The sequence below is a fragment of the Manis pentadactyla genome, chromosome 3, assembly GCF_030020395.1.
Source record: "Manis pentadactyla isolate mManPen7 chromosome 3, mManPen7.hap1, whole genome shotgun sequence".
Lineage (NCBI taxonomy): Eukaryota > Metazoa > Chordata > Mammalia > Pholidota > Manidae > Manis > Manis pentadactyla.
In genome coordinates, this window is record NC_080021.1 from 69,748,551 (window position 1) to 69,769,192 (window position 20,642).

The following is a 20,642-nucleotide window of genomic DNA, read 5'->3' on the forward strand; positions in this document are numbered from 1 at the left end:
GGAACTCTACACCAAGACACATAGTAATTAAAGTAGCCAAGTTTAAAGATAAAGAATATTAAAAGTAGGAAGAAGCAAGAAAAAGCAGAAAGTTACCTATAAAAGAAACCCTATAAAACTACCAGCATATTTTTCCGCAGAAACTACAGGCCAGAAGGGAGTGGCATGAACTATGCAAAGTGCTTAAAGGGAAAAATGTACAACAAGAATATTCTACCCATTAATGCTATTATTCAGAGCAGAAGTAGAGATAAAAAGTTTCCCAGATACACATTAAAAGTTAATTCCTCGCCACTAACCTGGCCTTACAAGGTATGTGAAAGGACTTCTTCAAATGGAAATGTTTTAAATTTAATGTTTTTCATCAGTGAAAACAAACCTATAGTACAGGTAGCAGACTAATCCCTTGCAAAGTGAGTACGAAGTTCAAAACACAAAAGCAGTAAAATCAATTATACACAAAAATTAATTAAGGGATACACAAAATAAAAAGATGTAAATGTGTATCACATACATAAAACATGGAGGGAGGAATAATAATTAAGTAGTACATTTAGAATGTGTTTGAAAATAAGTGACCACCAACCTAACAGAGAATGTTACATATATAGGATGGTTAAACTTTATTGTAACCATAAACCAAAAGCATATGAGATACACAAGAAATAAAGAGAAACGAATCGAAGCATAACACTAAAGAAAGTCATCAAATCACAAGGGAAGAAAACAGCAGAGGAAAGAAAGGAACAGAGAAAAAGTACAAGAACAAACAGAAAACAACAAATTGACAATAAGTGCCTATTAATAGTTATTAAAAATGTAAGTGGACTAAATGCTCCAACAAAAGATATAGGGTGATGAAACAGATTTAGAAAAAGAAAAAAGGCAGCTCATCTATATGCTGCCTACAAAAGACTTCAGACCTAAAGACACACATAGACTGAAAGTGAAGGGATAGAAAAAGATATTCCATGCAAACAGAAGTAAGAAGAAAAACAGGAGTAGCAATATTTATATCAGACAAAACCAATGAAAGTACCAAGAGACAAAGAAGGGCATTACATAATGGTAAAGGAATCTGACCAACAAGAAGCTATAACAATTGTAAGTATCTATGCACCCAACATAGGAGCATCTAAATATATAAAGCAAATGCTAACAGACCTAAAGAAAAGAAGAAATTGACATTAATACGGTAATAGTAGGGGACTTTAATACCTACTTACATCAATAGATAGATCATCCAGACAGAAAATCAATAAGTAAACACTGGCAATGAACAACACATTAGACGTCTGATGGGTTTAACAGGCCTATACAGAATATTCCACCCAAAAGCAGCAGAATACACATTCTTCTCAAATGCACATGGAATGTTCTCTAAGGTAGATCACATTAGGTCACAAAACAAGCCTCAATAAGTTTAAGAAGACTGAAATCATACCAGGCATCTTTTCTGGCCATAACAATATGAAACTAGAAATCAGTGCAAGAAAAAGTGGGAAAAAACACAAACATATGGAGACTAAACACCATACTTCTAAATAATCAATGGATTAATGAACAAATCAAAGAGGAAACCAAATAATACAAGGAAACAAATGAAAACAGTGAAACATAATGGTTCAAACCTGTGGGATGCAGCAAAAGCAGTTCTAAGAGGACATTCATAGCAATACAGGCCTACCTTAAGAAACAAGAACAATTTCAAAAAAAACAATCTAATGTTACAAGTAAAGGAACTAGAAAAAGGAGAACAAACAAAACCCAATGTCAGTAGAAGGAGAGACATAATAAAGACAGGAGCAGAAATAAATCAAATAGAGATTAAGAAAACAATAGAAAAAAAATCAACGAAACCAAAAGCTGGTTCTTTGAAAAGATGAACAAAATTGGCAAACCTTTAGACAGACTTATCAAGAAAAAAAAGAGAGAACACAAAATCAGAAACAAAAGAGAAGTTAAACTGACATCACAGAAGTACAAAGAATTTTAAAGAATTCTATGAAAAATTACATGACAATAAATCAGACAACCTAGAAGAAATGGATAAATTCCTAGAAACATACAATTTTTTACAAGACTGACCCAGGAGGAAACAAAATAATCTGACCAGACCAATTACCACTAATAAAACTGAATCAAAAACTCCCCCCAACCCCTAAAAAAGGAAAATAAAAACATAAGTCTAAGACCAGATGGTTTCACAGGTGAAATCTACCAAACATTCAAAGAAAAACTAATACCCATCCTTCTTAAAGTATTCCAAAACACAGAAGAGAAAGAAATACTTCCAAACTCATTATGAGGCCAGCATTACTCTAATACTAAAACCAAATACATGACAAGTACAGACCAATATCCCTGATGAATGCAAAAATGCTCAAGAAAATATTAACAAACCAAATCAAAAATACATCCAAAGTATCATTCATCACAACCAAGTGAGGTTTATACAAGAGACTCAAGGATGGTTCCATATCTGCAATTCAATGTGATACACCACATTAACAAAAAGAAGGAAAAAAGTAAATTGATCGTCTCAGTAGATGCTTGAAAAGCATTTGACAAAATTCAACACTCATTCATGATAACAACTCTCAACAAAGTGGTTATAGAGGGGGCATGCCTCAATATAATAAAGGCCATATATGACAAATTCACAGCTAACATCATATTCAACAGTGAAAATCTTAAAGCTTTCCCTCTAAGATCAGAAACAAAAAAAGGATGCCCACTCTCACTACTTTTATTCAACACAATATTGGCAGTCCTAGCCATAGCAATCAGACAAGAAAAAGAAATAAAAGTGCAATTGGTAAGGAAGAAGTAAAACTATGACTATGTGCAGATGACATGACACTATCTAGAGAAAACCCTAAAGACTCCACCAAAATAGCTATTCATACTAATAAATGAATTCAGTAAAGTCACAGGAAACAAAATCAATATACAGAAATCTGTTGCATTTCTACATATGAGTAACAAACTAGGATGAAGAGAAATCAAGAAAACAATACATTGTACAACTGCACCAAAAAGAATAAAATACCTAGGAATAAACCTAACCAAGGAAATGAAAGACCTGTGTTCTGAAAAATAGGAAATATTAATGAGAAAAATTGAAGAAGATACAAATAAATGGAAAGATATTCTATGCTTATAGACAGGAAAAATTAATATTGTCAAAATGGTGATAGTGCCCAAAGCTATCTACAGACTGAATGTAATCCCTATCAGAATGGCATTTTTCACTGAACTAGAGCAAATTATCCTAAAATTTGTACAGAACCACAAAAGACCCTGAGTAGCCAAGGCATCATTGAGAAGAACAAAGTGGGAGTACTATGCTCCCTGATTTCAAACTATAGTAAAAACTACAGTGATTAAAACAGTGTGGTACTGTCACAAGAACAGATACATGTTGATACAGAGTAGAACAAGAACCTGGAAGGAAAGTCACATATATATGGTCAATTAATACATGACAAAGGAAGCAAGCATATACAATGGAGAAAAGACTATCTCTTCAATAAATGGTTCTGGGAAAACTGGGCAGCTATATCCAAGAGAATGAAACTGGATCACTCTTGTGCCAGACACAAAAATAAATCTGAAATGGATTAAAGACTTCTAATGTCAGTCATGAAACTATAAAACTCTTAGAAGAAAACATAGGCAAGAATCTCTTCAACATTAACATTAGTAAATTTTTTCTGGATACATCTCCCTGGGAAAAAGAAACAAAAGTAAAAATAAATAAGTGTGACTACATCAAACTAAAAAGCTTCTGCACAGTAAAAGAAACCATCAACAAAACAAAAAGCAAACTACTGTATGGGAGAATATATCTGCAAGTGATATATCTAATAAGGGTCTAATATCCAACATACATAAAGATCTGATACAACTCAACACAAAAAAATACAAACAATCCAATTAAAAATGAGCAGAGGATCTGAACAGACATTCTGCTGAAGACATACAGATCGCCAACAGATACATGAAAAGATGCTCAACATCACTAATCATCAAGGAATTGCTCATCAAAACCACAATGATATATCACTTCACACCAGTCAGAATGGCTAATATCAACAAAACCAGAAATAAGTATTGTCAAGGTGTGCCTTGTTAGTGGGTATGAAAATTGGTGCAGCCACTATGAAAAAAAGTATGGAAGTTTCCCAAAAAACTAAAAATAAAAATATGGTATGACTCAGCAATTCCACTTCTGGGAATTTACCCAAGAAAACAAAATCACTGATTCAAAACGTAAGTGCACTTCTATGTTTACTGCCACATTTACAGTAGCCAAGATATAGAAGCAACCTCAGTGTCCATCAATAGATGAATGGATAAAGGAGAGGTAGTACATATATACAATGGAATATTACTCAGCCATAAAAAGGAATGAAATCTTGCCATTTGCAACCACATGGATGGACCTAGAAGCTGTGCTAAGTGAAATGAGCCAGGCAAGGAAAGACAAATACCATATGATTTCACTTAAATATGGAATCTAAAGACAAAAATTAAAAAACAGAAATAGACTCATAGACACAGAGAAGAAACTAGTGGTTGCCATGGGAGTGGAGCATGCAGGGTAGATGAAACAGGTGAATAGGATAAAGAGCACAAAATTCCAATTATATAAATTAATCATCATAAGGACATACAGCACAGGAATAATAATAATATTGTAATATCTTGATATGTTGACAGTAACTACACTTACTAGGGTAAGCATTTAATAATGTAGATAACTGTCAAATCACTATGTTGTACACCTGAACCCAACAGAATATTGTACATCAACTACACTTCAATAAAAAAGTTTCTATAATTTTAAAAATCTCTAATTCATAATTTTTATTAAATAACTTACTGAAAAAATTTGATTGACTTAATATCTTCTTACTATGAATTTCATTTTAAAAAATACATTTAAAAGCCAACCTCTCTTCCAAGAGGCATACTGATTCAGTGCATCATTTATCATGAACATTACCCATGTGTTGAGTACTTTGCCACACCTTGAGAAAATAAAGAGGTGTAAGTTCTTGTCCCAAGGAACAGCATCCAGTCAGTAAACAGATTTATTTCAATACAAAAGAAGAATTATTTCAATATAACATAGTAAGTGTTACTCGATACCTTCTATAACCTGCTAGTACCTACCAGTTTGGCATACAATGAACTCCCCTTTCAATCAGGGATAAAAGCAATTCAACAGTTTTATGCCAGGTCTAGGCTGTTTTCTGTTTTTTAACTCAAATTTTAAATTCTTTTTTTGGAGTAAAAGAGTCTCTTCACTGTTTACAGGTCATTTCTGAGTTGCAAAAACTCTATACATTTTCCCATGTTACCATGTTCTCCTCCTGTATTCCCCCATTCAATCTTGGCTGCCACAATTAGACAGACAGAAAGGGCAAGGATACTTTTTTCTTGCATCTGTAGTGGAAACCTTAGCAGCAGATGGTAACTGCTCCAGGACTGCCAAATAGATGCATTTGGTTGTTTTTTAATCTCAAGAGGTCATGCTCATGTCCCTATAATATAACTCAAGAAAGAAGTATCTTCAAATGCAGAATAGGATCTATTCTACGCTATACAGAAAGAGAAGAGAGGGCTATGCAGTATGTGCACAGGTCTAATCATGTTACTTATATACAAGCAGCTGCTTACAAGACAGACTGGAAAACAGAGTTGGGAGGGTCACAAATTTTCATGCTATATCCTTCTTGAGAAGAATGTATATCCTGTTGCTTTTGGATGTAGAGTTCTATAGATGTCTATTAGGTCCATCTGCTCTACTGTGTTGTTCAGTGCTTCCGTGTCCTTACGTATTTTCTGCCCAGTGGATCTATCCTTTGGGGTGAGTGGTCTGTTGAAGTCTCCTAGAATGAATGCATTGCAGTCAATATCCCCCTTTAGTTCTGTTAGTATTTGTTTCACATATGCTGGTGCTCCTGTGTTGGGTGCATATATTTTTAGAATGGTTATATCCTCTTGTTTGACTGAGCCCTTTATCATTATGTAGTGTCCTTCTTTATCTCGTTACTTTCTTTGTTTTGAAGTCTATTTTGTCTGATATTAGTACTGCAACCCCTGCTTTCTTCTCACTGTTGTTTGCTTGAAATATGTTTTTCCATCCCTTGACTTTTAGTCTGTACATGTCTTTGGGTTTGAGGTGAGTTTCTTGTAAGCAGCATATAGATGGGTCTTGCTTTTTTATCCATTCTGTTACTCTGTGTCTTTTGATTGGTGCATTCAGCCCATTAACATTTAGGGTGACTATTGAAAGATATGTACTTATTGCCATTGCAGGCTTTAAATTCGTGGTTACCAAAGGTTCAAGGTTAGCCTCTTTAGTATCTTACTGCCTAACTTAGCTCGCTTATTGAGCTCTTATATACACTGTCTGGAGATTCTTTTCTTCTCTCCCTTCTTGTTCCTCCTCCTCGATTCTTCATATGTTGGGTGTTTTGTGCTGTGCACTTTCTAGGAGTGCTCCCATCTAGAGCAGTCCCTGTAAGATGTTCTGTAGAGGTGGTTTGTGGAAAGCAAATTCCCTCAGCTTTTGTTTGGAAAGCAAATTCCCTCAGCTTTTGTTTGTCTGGTAATTGTTTAATCCCACCGTCTTATATGAATGATAGTCGTGCTGGATACAGTATCCTTGGTTCAAGGCCCTTCTGTTTCATTGTATTAAATATATCATGCCATTCTCTTCTGGCCTGTAGGGTTTCTGTTGAGAAATCTGATGTTAGCCTGATGGGTTTCCCTTTATAGGTGACCTTTTTCTCTCTAGCTGCCTTTAACACTCTTTCCTTGTCCTTGATCTTTGCCATTTTAATTATTATGTGTCTTGGTTTTGTCCTCCTTGGATCCTTTCTGTTGGGGGTTCTGTGTATTTCCGTGGTCTGTTCGATTATTTCCTCCCCCAGTTTGGGGAAGTTTTCAGCAATTATTTCTTCTAAGATACTTTCCATCTCTTTTCCTCTCTCTTCTTCTTCTGGGACCCCTATAATATGGATATTGTTCCTTTTGGATTGGTCACACAGTTCTCTTAACATTGTTTCATTCCTGGAGATCCTTTTGTCTCTCTCTATGTCAGCTTGTATGCGTTCCTGTTCTCTGATTTCAATTCCATCAATGGCCTCTTGCATCCTATCCATTCTGCTTATAAACCCTTCCAGAGTTTGTTTCATTTCTGTGATCTTCTTTCTGGCATCTGTGATCTCCCTCCGGACTTCATCCCATTTCTCTTGCGTATTTCTCTGCATCTCTGTCAGCATGTTTATGATTCTTATTTTGAATTCTTTTTCAGGAAGACTGGTTAGGTCTGTCTCCTTCTCTGGTGTTGTCTCTGTGATCTTTGTCTGCCTGTAGCTTTGCCTTTTCATGGTGATAGGAATAGTTTGCAGAGCTGGGACGAGTGACGGCTGGAAGGACTTCCTTTCTTGTTGGTTTGTGGCCCTCCTCTCCTGGGAGAACAGCGACCTCTAGTGGCTTGTGCTGCGCACAGACAGGGTTTCTGCTTCCTGCCCAGCTGCTATGGAGTTTATCTCCGCTGTTGCTGTGGGCGTGGCCTGGCTCGGGCAGCTACTTCAAAGTGGTGGAGTCGCGTTGGAGCGGGAGCGGCGGGGAGGCTATTTATCTCCGTAAGGGGCCTCCCTGCTCCCTGCAGCCCAGGGGTTAGGGTGCCCAGAGATCCCCGGATTCCCTACCTCTGGATTAAGTGTCCTGCCCTGCCCCTTTAAGACTTCCAAAATGCACCCGCCAAAACAAAAAAAAAATAAAATAAAATAAATTTTTTTAATTAAAAAAAAAAGGTGGTCACTCGTTTTTCTTTATTCTCCGGTGCCAGCCTCAGGCCTCTGCTCACCGGTCTTGCTGCCCTGTTTCCCTAGTATTGGGGTCCCTATCCCTTTAAGACTTCCAAAAAGCACTCGCCAAAACAGCAAAAAAGAAAAAAAAAAAAATGGCCGCTCGCTTTTCTTATGTCCTCCGGCGCCAGGCCTCCGGTACCCGCTCACTGTTCTTGCTGCCCTGTTTTCCTAGCATCCAGGGCCCCCTGGGCACGTACTGTGTCTGGGCCCAGATGGCTGGGGCTGGGTGTTCGGCAGTCCTGGGCTCCGTCTCCCTCCCGCTCTGCCTTTTCTTCTCCCGCCGGGAGTTGGGGGGATGGGCGCTCGGCTCCCGCAGGGCCAGGGCTTGTATCTTACCCCCTTCACGAGGCGCTGGGTTCTCTCAGGTGCGGATGTGGTCTGGATATTGTCCTGTGTCCTCTGGTCTTTATTCTAGGAAGGGTTGTCTTTGTTATATTTTCATAGATATATGTTGTTTTGGGAGGAGATTTCCGCTGCTCTACTCACGCCGCCATCTTCCGCCCCCAGCCTGCTATATCCTTCTGTACTCTTTATAATTGTTTTGTCATGTGTTTTTTTTATTATTTAATGGGGAAAAAAAACTCAAACAAACCAATGCTTTCAACCTCATCACTGAGCCAGGAACTACATTTCAAAAGCAGTTCAGAAAATCTATGAACGTTGGGTTGAAATATACGAAAAACTTGAAAGTATTGGGTGCATTACTTCATCTATTAAAAATGTCTTCCAGGATATAAAGCATCAAAATCAAAGAAATACTGCTCAATTTCTCTAACGGAAAATGTTCACCGTCTCCAAGGAAGAGAAAGGATTAGAAGATTATCTTTAACTGAGGTTTGAAAGACCTGAATTAAAAAGATTAATGGAAGCATTTCTCAACTGTAATGGTTTAGTTATTAAACACAATAATGACTTAGTAAAAGAAGTCAAAGAATTTCCTTTAATTAAATAATTATAAATATTATGCCTAGAAAAGGTTTAGAGAAAGAGAAGTCATCATTTGTTTTTATAGATCATTTTTGGCTGACTCTCACAATTCAAGTAAATCTGAGTTATCCTAACAAACTCCTTACCAAGGACATCATTTTATGAGTTTATATGGACTACACCATGTACATGCTATATATAAAATAAAGAACTTCCCTAGGCTTTGTCTCTGGTCCTGGGAGGTAACTTCTAAATCCTTAGAATTTTCCAAATGATAAGAATGTTCTTGTTATTCATCATAAGTACCTTGGGCTATACCCTACAGTTTATACTAATAAGGTGACTTATGGTGGGCCTCTAGAGAGCTTATGCTAAAGAGACGACACAGATGGGGGCCAGTCACTCCAGAAAGAAGGTAGAGGATTGGACTTTTGAGCCATTTGACATCAGCCAGACCTCAGGGGAAAGTAGGGGATCTGAACATTGAACCACATAGGTAGTGCTTTAATCAATCATGCCTGCACAGTGAAAGCCCAGAAAAAACTGGACACTAACTCAGGTGAGGTTCCTGGATGTCAATAATATTGATATGCCAGGAGGGTAATACATCCCTGAGGCTGCCAGAAGCTTCGTATTTGGACCCTTCCAGACCATGCCCTATGCATCTCTCCCTTTGGCTAATTCTGGTTTGTATCATTTTGCTATAATAAGACTGTATCATAAGTATAACACTTTCCTGAATTATGTGAGTCATTCTCTGAGAATTACCAAACTTGAGAGGATAGTGGAAACCCCCATTGTTGTAGCCAGCTGGTCAGAAGAGAGGATGGCCTGTCAACTACTGAACTTGCAACTGGTGTATGAAGTAAGGTAAGACTTGTGGAAGACTGTGCCCTTAATTTGTGAACTTTGGTCCAAATCTGGGTAGTTGACCATAAGTCATTGCAATGCTCCTCAAACACTTTTGTGAAAAGTATAGTAGAAAAATCAGAAGGATAAACAATATCCATGAATATCATCACTATTTGTTCATGAATATCACTGTCTAACAGAATTTACAAAACAATAAAAATGTAGTGTTATATGATAGTTGAACTAAGAGCTTTTAATAGATTTTCACTGGCTAAATTAATATTGCCAGTTTATGTATCACTGATACCTACTATGCTTAATTACTTATTCAAAGTATGGTGTCACAAAGCTTTAATTCTATATGTAATTTCCAGATGTTACCTTTTTAGACCAGCTTGTTTTATAATTCCTACATGAGCCCACCTGAGAAAACTCTCCATTACCAAATATATTAACATTTTTCCCACTATATACTTAACCTGATTTTTTCCCAATGTTATTGAGAATAACTGACATATATCATTGGGTAAGTTTAAGGCATAAAGCATAATGTTTATTGTGAAATGATTACAAAAGGTACAGCTAACATCCATCTTCTCATACAGATACAATAAAAAGAAAGAAAAAAATTCTCCTTGTGTTACAGAAATTGAGGGTCTTAAGAGATAAAGGAACTTAACCAAAATATAATAGTTAAGTTCACGAAAGCTGTACATAAGCCAATAATTTGTAAAAGAATCAGAACTGAAAGCACTACCTATATAGCTGATCCTAGAAGTAGCAATTACTTTGATCTGTTTTTCTCCCACTAACTATTCGGTCTCTTGGCCAACAATTCCTTGTGCCCAGTTAGTGCAAAGCCACTAATAATTTAGTAGGATACCCATGACCATGAAAAACAGTCCACTTGAGAACAATGTTTTAACCAAAAGTACTTATCATATTTGACTTCCTTTATGGAAAAAAATTTCAGTCATCAATAATTCACAAGATTAACTTTTTAAATATTCATATTTTCTTTAAGAGATAAAGTATACCCACAATAAGCTAAAATGTGTTAAGAAGTTTCCAAATACTTTCATAACAAACAATAATCAAAGACTCAGTAGAGCTGCAGTATTACCTTCTTTACAACTCTAACATTGTCATCAAAAATTAAAATGGTCTTTTGCCAAATAACATTCTGTATCCTTTAAGCATATTCCTTTGATTTTTTCATTAAATGCAAGTCCCTTATTTTTATTCAAAAATTAAGTTTCTCTCTCACCCCCTTACACATAAAAATTCCATTCAAATTTTTCAATTAATTTTTAATTATATAAACTTACTGCTATGATTTCCATAAATCACAACCAAGGCAGTATCATTTAAAATGCGTAGAGGTTTCTCAGAATGCATTATATTTCATATATACACAGTACTGTCATAGGTAAGTCTCTGGAAAGGAAAGAGTTACTGAAATTCCAAAGAAATCTTTTTTCTGACAAGACAAAGCTCTTCCATGGCAGCCTACTAATTAATACCTTAAAGTCAATTTAGCACACTTAATGACATACCTAAGGAGCCCCTGGTCTGTTGACTGTTTGGCAGTATGTTTTTCTTAGCCATGGAGATTAATATTTTACTATTTTCAGAAAGCTTCTCTGATGCCTTTCTCTGAAAGAGACATAATATTTACAAAAGCAGAGGTGGGGGGAACCCACAAAGTAAACAATTCATCTCAATACTTTAACTAAACAACTTGACAAAATTATGAGATATATCACAGAAGGTATTTAAGTATAAGTTTTGAGGATTTAACCAACAGTTTTTAATACTGTAATAAATATTCCACCATTTAAGTAATTCACCCATCATCAAATATTCACTGAGTCCCTACCAGATGCTGGAAATACACAAGTGGAAAAAACAAACAAAATAATCTCTGCCATCACCGAGCTCATAAGCTATTGGAAGGACAAACAATTAACATAGTAGGTTATTAGACTATGTAATACGTAGAGAGTGATAGAGAAGGGCTATGGAAACAAAAATAAAGCTTAATAAGGAGGCCCAGAAATGACGGGGAGGGGTTGCAAGGCCTCAATGAGCAGGTGATACCTGAACTAAGACTTCAAGGTTATTATTTATGTACTATTTAATATCAGAAATTATAATAAAGCTGTATTAAAGGGTACATAATAACTTTTCCCAAGCACTGTAAGCTAGTCCTAACTACTGGAGAGTGGTTAAGAGCATGACACTGAAGCTGGACATATGAAGGTTCCAATCCTGAACCCACCAAAGTGTGTATCTGGACAAATTACTTAACCTCCACTGAGCTTCACTTTCCTGATCAGTAAAAAATTTCTGCCTACTTCACAGGGACATCGTGTTTAAATGAGATAATACATGTAAAGTCCTTGGCACAATTCTGTGTACATGGCAAGTATTATGGAATGAAGGTAACCCAGAATGATGGTCAGGAGAACAAGCACTAGAGTCAGGCTGCCAGGAATCATCAAAGCCTAGTTCTAACTCTTATCACATTAGCCTCATTACTTAACTTCCCCATGCCTCAGTTTATTCATCTGGAAAATGACAATAATAGTAGTATTTATCTCACAGATTCATGTGAAATACAAATGTAACCTCTTAAGATGATGCCTCATCCATAGTTAGCACACAATAAATGTTAGCTATGTGAGTAAAATTCCTTTATAATTAGTGTGTTCATATCATTTATTAAAGGATGCCTTTTTCCAGGACAAATGCTGAACAAGATGAGACAGTGGAACAACAGGTAAACTAGGATTGTCTTGGGCAAACCAATATACACGGTTACTGTCATTATGATGGATAATATGGCATATTAATCTGCATCCTATATCTTATATACTGAACCCATGAGAGACAGTGACAGACATATCTGTCTAGATTAGTGCTTATTAGAGCCTAGACAGTACCTACCACAATCTCAATAGGTAATCTGCTAAATGGATGAATCCCTCTTTTACTAAAGCTAGGAAAGCTTTAAGAAAGCTTTTTCAGACACTGCTTTCAGAAACATTTTAACAAATTTATGTTCTAAAAGTAAACATAAAATAAACTATTTTAACAAATTCACTTTTGTAGATTTCAAAAAATTTTAAGAAATTGATTCATTTAAAAAAATTGAATTTTTCACATAGAATATGAGAACTTGTTTTTATACCTATTTTGTTTATATTCTGAAAGTTCCTTGTATAGTCTCCTAGCCATTTTATGAGCACATACGCTATTCACTTAAACCCTAACAAGAGGGAAGAAACCACGAAATACAAAATACCACAAAAGACTGCCATTCAAAATCACTGAAATCTTCTCTGGAGTCAGGCTCTTGGAATTAGAATGACAGCACAGCTGAATTAAACTACAAAACTGAAGAGTCTCACTCATAGATGCTTTGCATTACCCACAGCTTATCTTCAGAGACATTTTAATGAAACAAATTGGAAATTATAAACTTTACCTTCATCTCCATATAAGGTGGATCACTTGCCAATTCTGCTTTCTCTTTGGCCAGTTTGGCTTTTGCTCTTCAATAAATTCATCCAAATTATCAGCCATTTTGCAGATATTAAAAAAAAACTTCAATGAGCACACATACACAGTATTTTCAGGCTAATTATTAACATGCAGGCTTAGTATACATTTCATATTCACTAGCACTTATCAAATTGAAAACTTCAAACAAGCTTGACTAAAATATGCCTGCCTCCTCTCCTAACTCCCCCAAAAAACTACAACACACTTTAGAATATCTGAAATTAAAAAAAGAAAAGCACCACCATTTCCATCCTACTCACACACACCTTTAAAAAACAAAAACAAAGAAAACACTTTGATCCTTAAGTCAAAGCCCTTTTTTTTAGAGTTTTTATAAAACTGTCTGGAGGTAGTTTTGAACTTAAAAAAAAGTTACAATAAGAATAGTACAAAGAATACCCAAATACTCTTTACCTATTCCCTAGTAAGATTTTCTACCACTTGCTTTGTTCTTTATGCACACAAGTCCAAATTCACTCTACGCCCATATAATTTTTATCAAAAAGTACTCAGTGAATTACATGTATCATGGCCTTTTACCCCTAAACACCTCAATGTGTATTAACAATTAGATTATTCTCTTACAACACCTCAATTACCAACTTCAGTAACATTGTTTTTTAATCCAATCTACTGTCTGTTCCAATTTTGTGAAATGACCTAACAGTATCCTTTACATCTTATTGTTCTCTCCAGATCAAGATCCTATGTAGGTCAGGTATTCCATTTCATTGTAATGTTTCACTGAGCCTTCTTTAATTGGAACATTTCCACAAACTTCCTAATTGATGGTTGCCTGAGTTGTGGGTGGGAGTGAAAAATGACTACAACGGGGCATAAAGGAACTTCTTGAGGTGATGGAAGCATTGTAAATAGACATGACTGTGGTGATAATTGCCCAATGGTATGAATTTAAAACATGTATGGAACTGTTCACTAGTGAGTAATTTTATCCATTTCCTGTCTTTATAGTTTTGCCTCAACTGGAGAATAAATATGTAGACTTTCGTGCCTGGCTTCTTTCACTTAATACAATGTTTTTGAGATTCATCTTTGTAGCTGCATCTGTCAGTAAGTAGATTTTTTTAAATTGCTAAGTAATATTCCACGGTTTGTTTCTCTACCTACTGTTAGACATCTGGGTTGCTTCCATTTGTGGGCTATTTATGAATAATGCTATAAACATTTGTGTACAATTTTTTTGTGTGGACATGTGCTTTTAATTCTCTTCCATATGTTACCTAGGAGAATTTTAGTTTGGTGGTACAGTGCTAAACTGTTCCTCAAGTGTAACATATCTGCATTATTTTACTTTCCAACCAGCAGTCCGATGGTTGCAATTTCCATACACCCTTACAAACCTTGTATATTTCAGTCTTTTTTGTTCTCAGTCATTTCATTGGATGTCTGATTTATGGTTTTAATTTGGACTTCTCAAATGACTGCTGAGCATCTTTTTTCAATCCATTCATATATCCCTATAAATGCCATTGGCAAGATGTCTATTCAAATCTTCTGCCCATTTTTTAAATCAAATTGTCTTATTACTGAGTTTTAAGACTTGTTTATTTATACTGGATACAAGTTCTTTATCAGGAATTGGATTAAAGATGGCGGCGTGAGAGGAGAGACACAGGCTTCCTCCTAAAACTGTATACAATTAGAAAATAAAGTTGGCGCAACTAATCCTGAAAGAGCAACAGGAAAGAGGGCAGCGCCAGACTGCACACACATGGAGAAAAGAGCAGACCTCACGGAACAGGGTAACGTACCAAAGCTGTGGCCAGGCGGGACCCAAGCCCTTACCCCACCCCAGCTCACTGGCAGGAGGAAGAGAAATGGAGCAAGAAGGGAGTGGAGGCCTGGGACTGCTGAATACCTAGTTCCAGAGATCTGCTCTGGGACCACAAACCTACATTTCATGGTGCTTTCATGATACTCACATGAATACTGGATTGGAAAGCTAATACAGGCAGAACTCCTGGAGAGACAGATTCCAGCCACTTGTGGAAAGCAGGGATCCATATCTGGCTGCTCTAGGACAAAAGCTTATAACTGTGTGCTCAGCCCACTGGTTAAGGCAGTGGAGACAGGCACAGCAGCCAGGAAGAAGGGAACAGCTCTTTCCTCCACTCAGGCACCAATATCGCAACCCTGAGACCCCCAACACTGCTTCAGGGGCTGAACAGCTCCACAGTAGAGCTTCTGGACACCAGAGGGCGCCATATACAAATATGAAATGCCAAAGGAACCTGGTCCAGAGTAAAATTAATACAACTCCAGAGAAAGATTTAAATGATATGGACCTTACAACTCTTCCTGAAAGGGAGTTCAAAATAAAAATCATCAACATGCTAATGGAGGTACGGAAAGATATCCAAGAACTCAGTAATGAATTCAGGTCAGAGATCCAATCACTGAAGAGCACAATGGAGTATATTAAAAGCAGGTTGTATATACAGTGGAGGAGACAATCAATGAAATAGAAACTAGAGAAGAGGACTACAAAGAAGCTGAGGCACAGAGAGAAAAAAGGATCTCTAAGAATGAAAGAATATTGAGAGAACTGTGTGACCAATCCAAATGGAATAATATTCACATTATAGGGATACCAGAAGAAGAAGAGAAAGAGAAAGGGATAGAAAGTGTCTTTGAGGAGGTAGTTGCTGAAAATTTCCCCAGTCTGGGGAAGGAGATAGTCTCTCAGGCCATGGAGGTACACAGATCTCCCAACACGAGGGACCCAAGGAAGACAACACCAAGGCATATAGTAATAAAATTGGCAAAGATCAAGGATAAGGACAGACTATTAAAAGCAGCCAGAGAGAGAAATAAGATCACATACAAAGGAAAGCCCATCAGGCTAACATCAGACTTCTCAGCAGAAACCTTATAGGCCAGAAGGGAGTGGCATGATGTGTTTAATGCCATGGAGCAGAAGGGCCTGGAACCAAGATTACTTTATCCGGCAAGATTATCATTTAAATTTGAAGGAGGGATTAAACAATTTCCAGATAAGCAAAAGCTGAAAGTATTTACCTCCCACAAACCATCCCTAGAGTCTATTTTGGAGGGGCTGCTATAGATGGAAGTGTTCCTAAGGTTTAATAGATGTCACCAGAGGAAATAAAACCACAGTAAGGAAAGCAGAACAGCTTATTACTAAGCAAATGCAAAATTATATTAACTATCCCAAAAGTCAATCAAGGGATAGACAAAGAATACAGAATATGACACCTAATATATAAAGAATGGAGGAGGAAGAAAAAGGAGGAGAAAAAGAAAAGAACCTTTAGATTGTGTTTGTAACAGTATCTTAAGTGAGTTAAGTTAGACTCTTAGACAGTAAGGAAATTAACCTTGAACCTTTGATAACCACGAATCTAAAGACTGCAATGGCAATAAGTACACACCTATTGATAATCACCCTAAATGTAAATGGACTGAATGAACCAATCAAAAGACAAAGAGTCACTGAATGGATAAAAAAACAAGACCCATCTATATGCTGCCTGCAAGAGACTCACTTTAAACCCAAAGACATACACAGACTAAAAATGAAGGGATGGAAAAAGATATTTCATGCAACTGACAGAGAGAAAAAAGCAGGAGTTGCAGTACTTGTATCAGACAAAATAGACTTCAAAACAAAGAAAGTAACAAGAGACAAAGAAGGACATTACATAATGATAAAGGGGTCAATTCAACAAGAAGATATAACCATTACAACTATCTATGCTCCCAACACAGGAGCACCCACATATGTGAAACAAATACTAACAGAATTAAAAGGGGAAATAGAATGCAATGCATTCATTCTAGGAGACTTCAACACTCCACTCACTCTGAAGGACAGATCAACCAGACAGAAGATAAGTAAGGAGACAGAGGCACTGAACAACACAATAGTACAGATGGACCTAACAGATATCTACAGAACTCTACAGCCAAAAGCAAAAGAATACACATTCTTCTCAAGTGCACATGGAACATTTTCAAGAATAGATCATATACTAGGTCACAAAAAGAGACTCAGTAAATTCAAAAATACTGAAATTGTACCAACCAGTTTCTCAGATCACAAAGCTATGAAACTAGAAATAAATTATGCAAAGAAAATGAAAAATCCCACAAACACACGGAGGCTTCACAACATGCTCCTAAATAACCAATGGATCAATGACCAAATAAAAACAGAGATCAAGCAATATATGGAGACAAATGACAACAATAATTCAACACCGCAAAATCTGTGGGATGCAGCCAAGGCTGTGCTAAGAGGAAAGTATATTTCAACAGGACTATCTCAAGAAAGAAGAACAATCCCATATGAGCAGTCTAAACTCACAATTAATGAAACTAGAAAAAGAACAACAAATGAGGCCCAAAGTCAGTAGAAGGTGGGACATAATAAAGATAAGAGCAGAAATAAATAAAATTGAGAAGAATAAAACAACAGAAAGAATCAATGAAAGCAAGAGCTAGTTCTTCAAGAAAATAAACAAAATAGATAAACCCCTAGCAAGACTTATCAAGAAAAAAAGAGTGTCTATACACATAAAGAGAATCAGAAATGAGAAAGGAAAAATCACAACAGACACCACAGAAATACAAAGAATTATTAGAGAATACTATGAAAAATTATATGCTAACAAACTGGATAACCTAGAAGAAATGGACAACTTTTTAGAAAAATACAACCCTCCAAGGCTGACCAAGGAAGAAAAAGAAAATCTGAACAGACCAATTACCAGCAACGAAATTGAACTGGTAATCAAAAACCTACCTAAGAACAAAACTCCTGTACCAGATGGCTTCACCGCTGAATTTTATCAAAGATTTAGTGAAGACCTAATACCCATTCTCCTTAAAGTTTTCCAAAAAATAGAGAAGAAGGGAATACTTCCAAACTCATTCTATGAAGTCAGCATCACTCCAATACCAAAACGAGGCAAAGACACCACAAAAAAAGAAAACTACACACCAATATCCCTGATGAACCTAGATGCAAAAATACTCAACAAAATATTAGCAAACCGAATTCAAAAATGCATCAAAAGATCATCCATCATGATCAAGTAGGATTTATGCCAGGGATGCAAGGATGTTACTGTTAGGCTGGAGAAAGGAAAATCAAGGACATGCAAACAGAACAGAGAGATGCCATAGGGGTAGAACAGACCAGACCCCAAAGTCCATGCCATAAATGGAAAGGGGACAGCTCTCCCTGAATTCCATCCTGATGTGCCAACTAAGACCCGGATGTCAGCCTCCTCCCTCTTGGAAGGAAAAAAGTTTCTAGTTGTCTATTATGTCACCTTTAGCCAATCATACCTCTCCACACCCCCTAGGACAGCTTGCCCACTCCTCCCCCTCCTAATCCCTTATAAGCCCCCCACCTCCCTGACCGGGTGTGACTTCTCTGGCCTGTGACAACAGGCCACAGAACCTCACCCGGGGGGTATTTAAATAAATTACCTGGCCCTTTGTTGCCTCTCTTTGCCTGCTTATTCTGGCTAGAATTTATCTTACAGTTACAACATTCGAAAATCCATCAACATCATCCACCACATCAACAAAAAGAAGGACAAAAACCACATCATCATCTCCCTAGATGCTGAAAAAACATTTGACAAAATTCAACATCCATTCATGATAAAAACTCTCAACAAAATGGGTACAGAGGACAAGTACCTAAACATAATAAAGACCATATATGACAAACCCACAGCCAACCTTATACTTAACAGTGAGAAGTTGAAAGCTTTTCCTTTAAGATCGGTAACAAGACAAGGATGCCCACTCTCCCCACTTCTATTCAACATAGTACTGGAGGTCCTAGCCACGGCAATCAGACAAAACAAAAAAATACAAGGAATCCAGAAGGCAAGACATCCCTGTTTGCAGATGACATGATATTGTACATAAAAAACCCTAAAGAATCCACTCCAAAACTACTAGATCTAATATCTGAAAATTCAGCAAAGTTGCAGGATACAAAATTAATACACAGAAATCTGTGGCATTCCTATACACTAACAACGAACTAACAGAGAGAGAAATCAGGAAAACAATTCCATTCACAATTGCATCAAAAAGAATAAAATACCTAGGAATAAACCTAACCAAGGAAGTGAAAGATCTGTACTCTGAAAACTACAAGACACTCATGAGAGAAATTAAGATACCAATAAATGGAAACACATCCCATGCTAATGGATAGGAAGACTTAATATTGTCCAAATGGCCATCCTGCCTAAAGCAATCTATAGATTCAATGCAATTCCTATCAAAATACCAACAGCATTCTTCAACGAACTAGAGAAAATCGTCCTAAAATTCATATGGAACCACAAAAGACCTCGAATAGCCAAAGCAATTCTGAGAAGGAAGAATAAAGCTGGGGGAATTACACTCCCCAACTTCAAGCTCTACTACAAAGCCACAGTAATCAAGACAGTTTGATACTGGCAAAAGAACAGACCCATAGACCAATGGAACAGACTAGAAAGTCCTGATATAACCCAACCATATATGGTCAATTAACATGTGATAAAGGAGCCATGGACTTACAATGGGGAAATGACAGCCTCTTCAACAGCTGATGTTGGCAAAACTGGACAGGTACATGCAAGAGAATGAAACTGGATTATTGTTTAACCCCATACACAAAAGTAAACTCGAAATGGATTAAAGACTTGAACGTAAGTCATGAAACCACAAAACTCTTAGAAGACAACACAGGCAAACATCTCCTGAATATAAGCATGAGCAACTTCTTCCTGAACCCATCTCCTCGAGAAAGGGAATCAAAAGCAAAACTGAACTCATGGGACTACATCAAACTAAAAAGTTTTTGTACAGCAAAGGACATCATCAACAAAACAAAAAGGCATCCTACAGTATGGGAGACTATATTTGTAAATGACATATCCGACAAGGGGTTAACATCCAAAATATATAAAGAACTTACACACCTCAGCACCCAAAAAGCAAATAACCTGATTAGCAAATGGGCAGAGGATATGAAGAGACGGTTCTCCAAAGAAGAAATCTGGATGACCAAAAGACACATGAAAAGATGCTCCCCATTACTAATCATCAGGGAAATGCAAATTAAAACCACAATGAGGTATTACCTCACACCAGTAAGGATGGCCAGCATCAAAAAGACTAAGAACAACAAATGTTGGTGAGGATGCGGAGAAAGGGGAACCGTCCTACACTGCTGGTGGGAATGTAAACTAGTTCAACCATTGTGGAAAGCAGTATGGAGGTTCCTCAAAAAACTAAAACTAAAAATACCATTTGTCCACGGAATGCCACTTCTTGGAATATACACAGAGAATATAACTTCTCAGATTCAAAAAGACATACGCACCCCTATGTTCATCGCAGCACTTT

At 36.8% G+C, this 20,642-nt stretch overlaps 1 protein-coding gene and 1 non-coding gene across 2 annotated transcripts in view; both read right to left on the minus strand.

Annotated features, from left to right (window-relative positions):
* The window catches only part of CSPP1 (centrosome and spindle pole associated protein 1), a 163,427-nt gene extending 149,197 nt beyond the window's left edge, over positions 1 to 14,230 (minus strand). Inside the window, 3 exon segments of the mRNA XM_057498016.1 lie at positions 11,228 to 11,327; positions 13,162 to 13,220; positions 13,223 to 14,230. Coding sequence (XP_057353999.1) covers positions 11,228 to 11,327; positions 13,162 to 13,220; positions 13,223 to 13,259 — 196 coding nt within the window. The 5' untranslated portion in view covers positions 13,260 to 14,230.
* LOC118912849 (small nucleolar RNA SNORA31) lies at positions 5,380 to 5,513 on the minus strand. The gene has a single exon (XR_005024948.1). It is a non-coding gene; the product is annotated as a small nucleolar RNA SNORA31 (small nucleolar RNA).
* Positions 14,231 to 20,642: the final 6,412 nt, after the last annotated feature.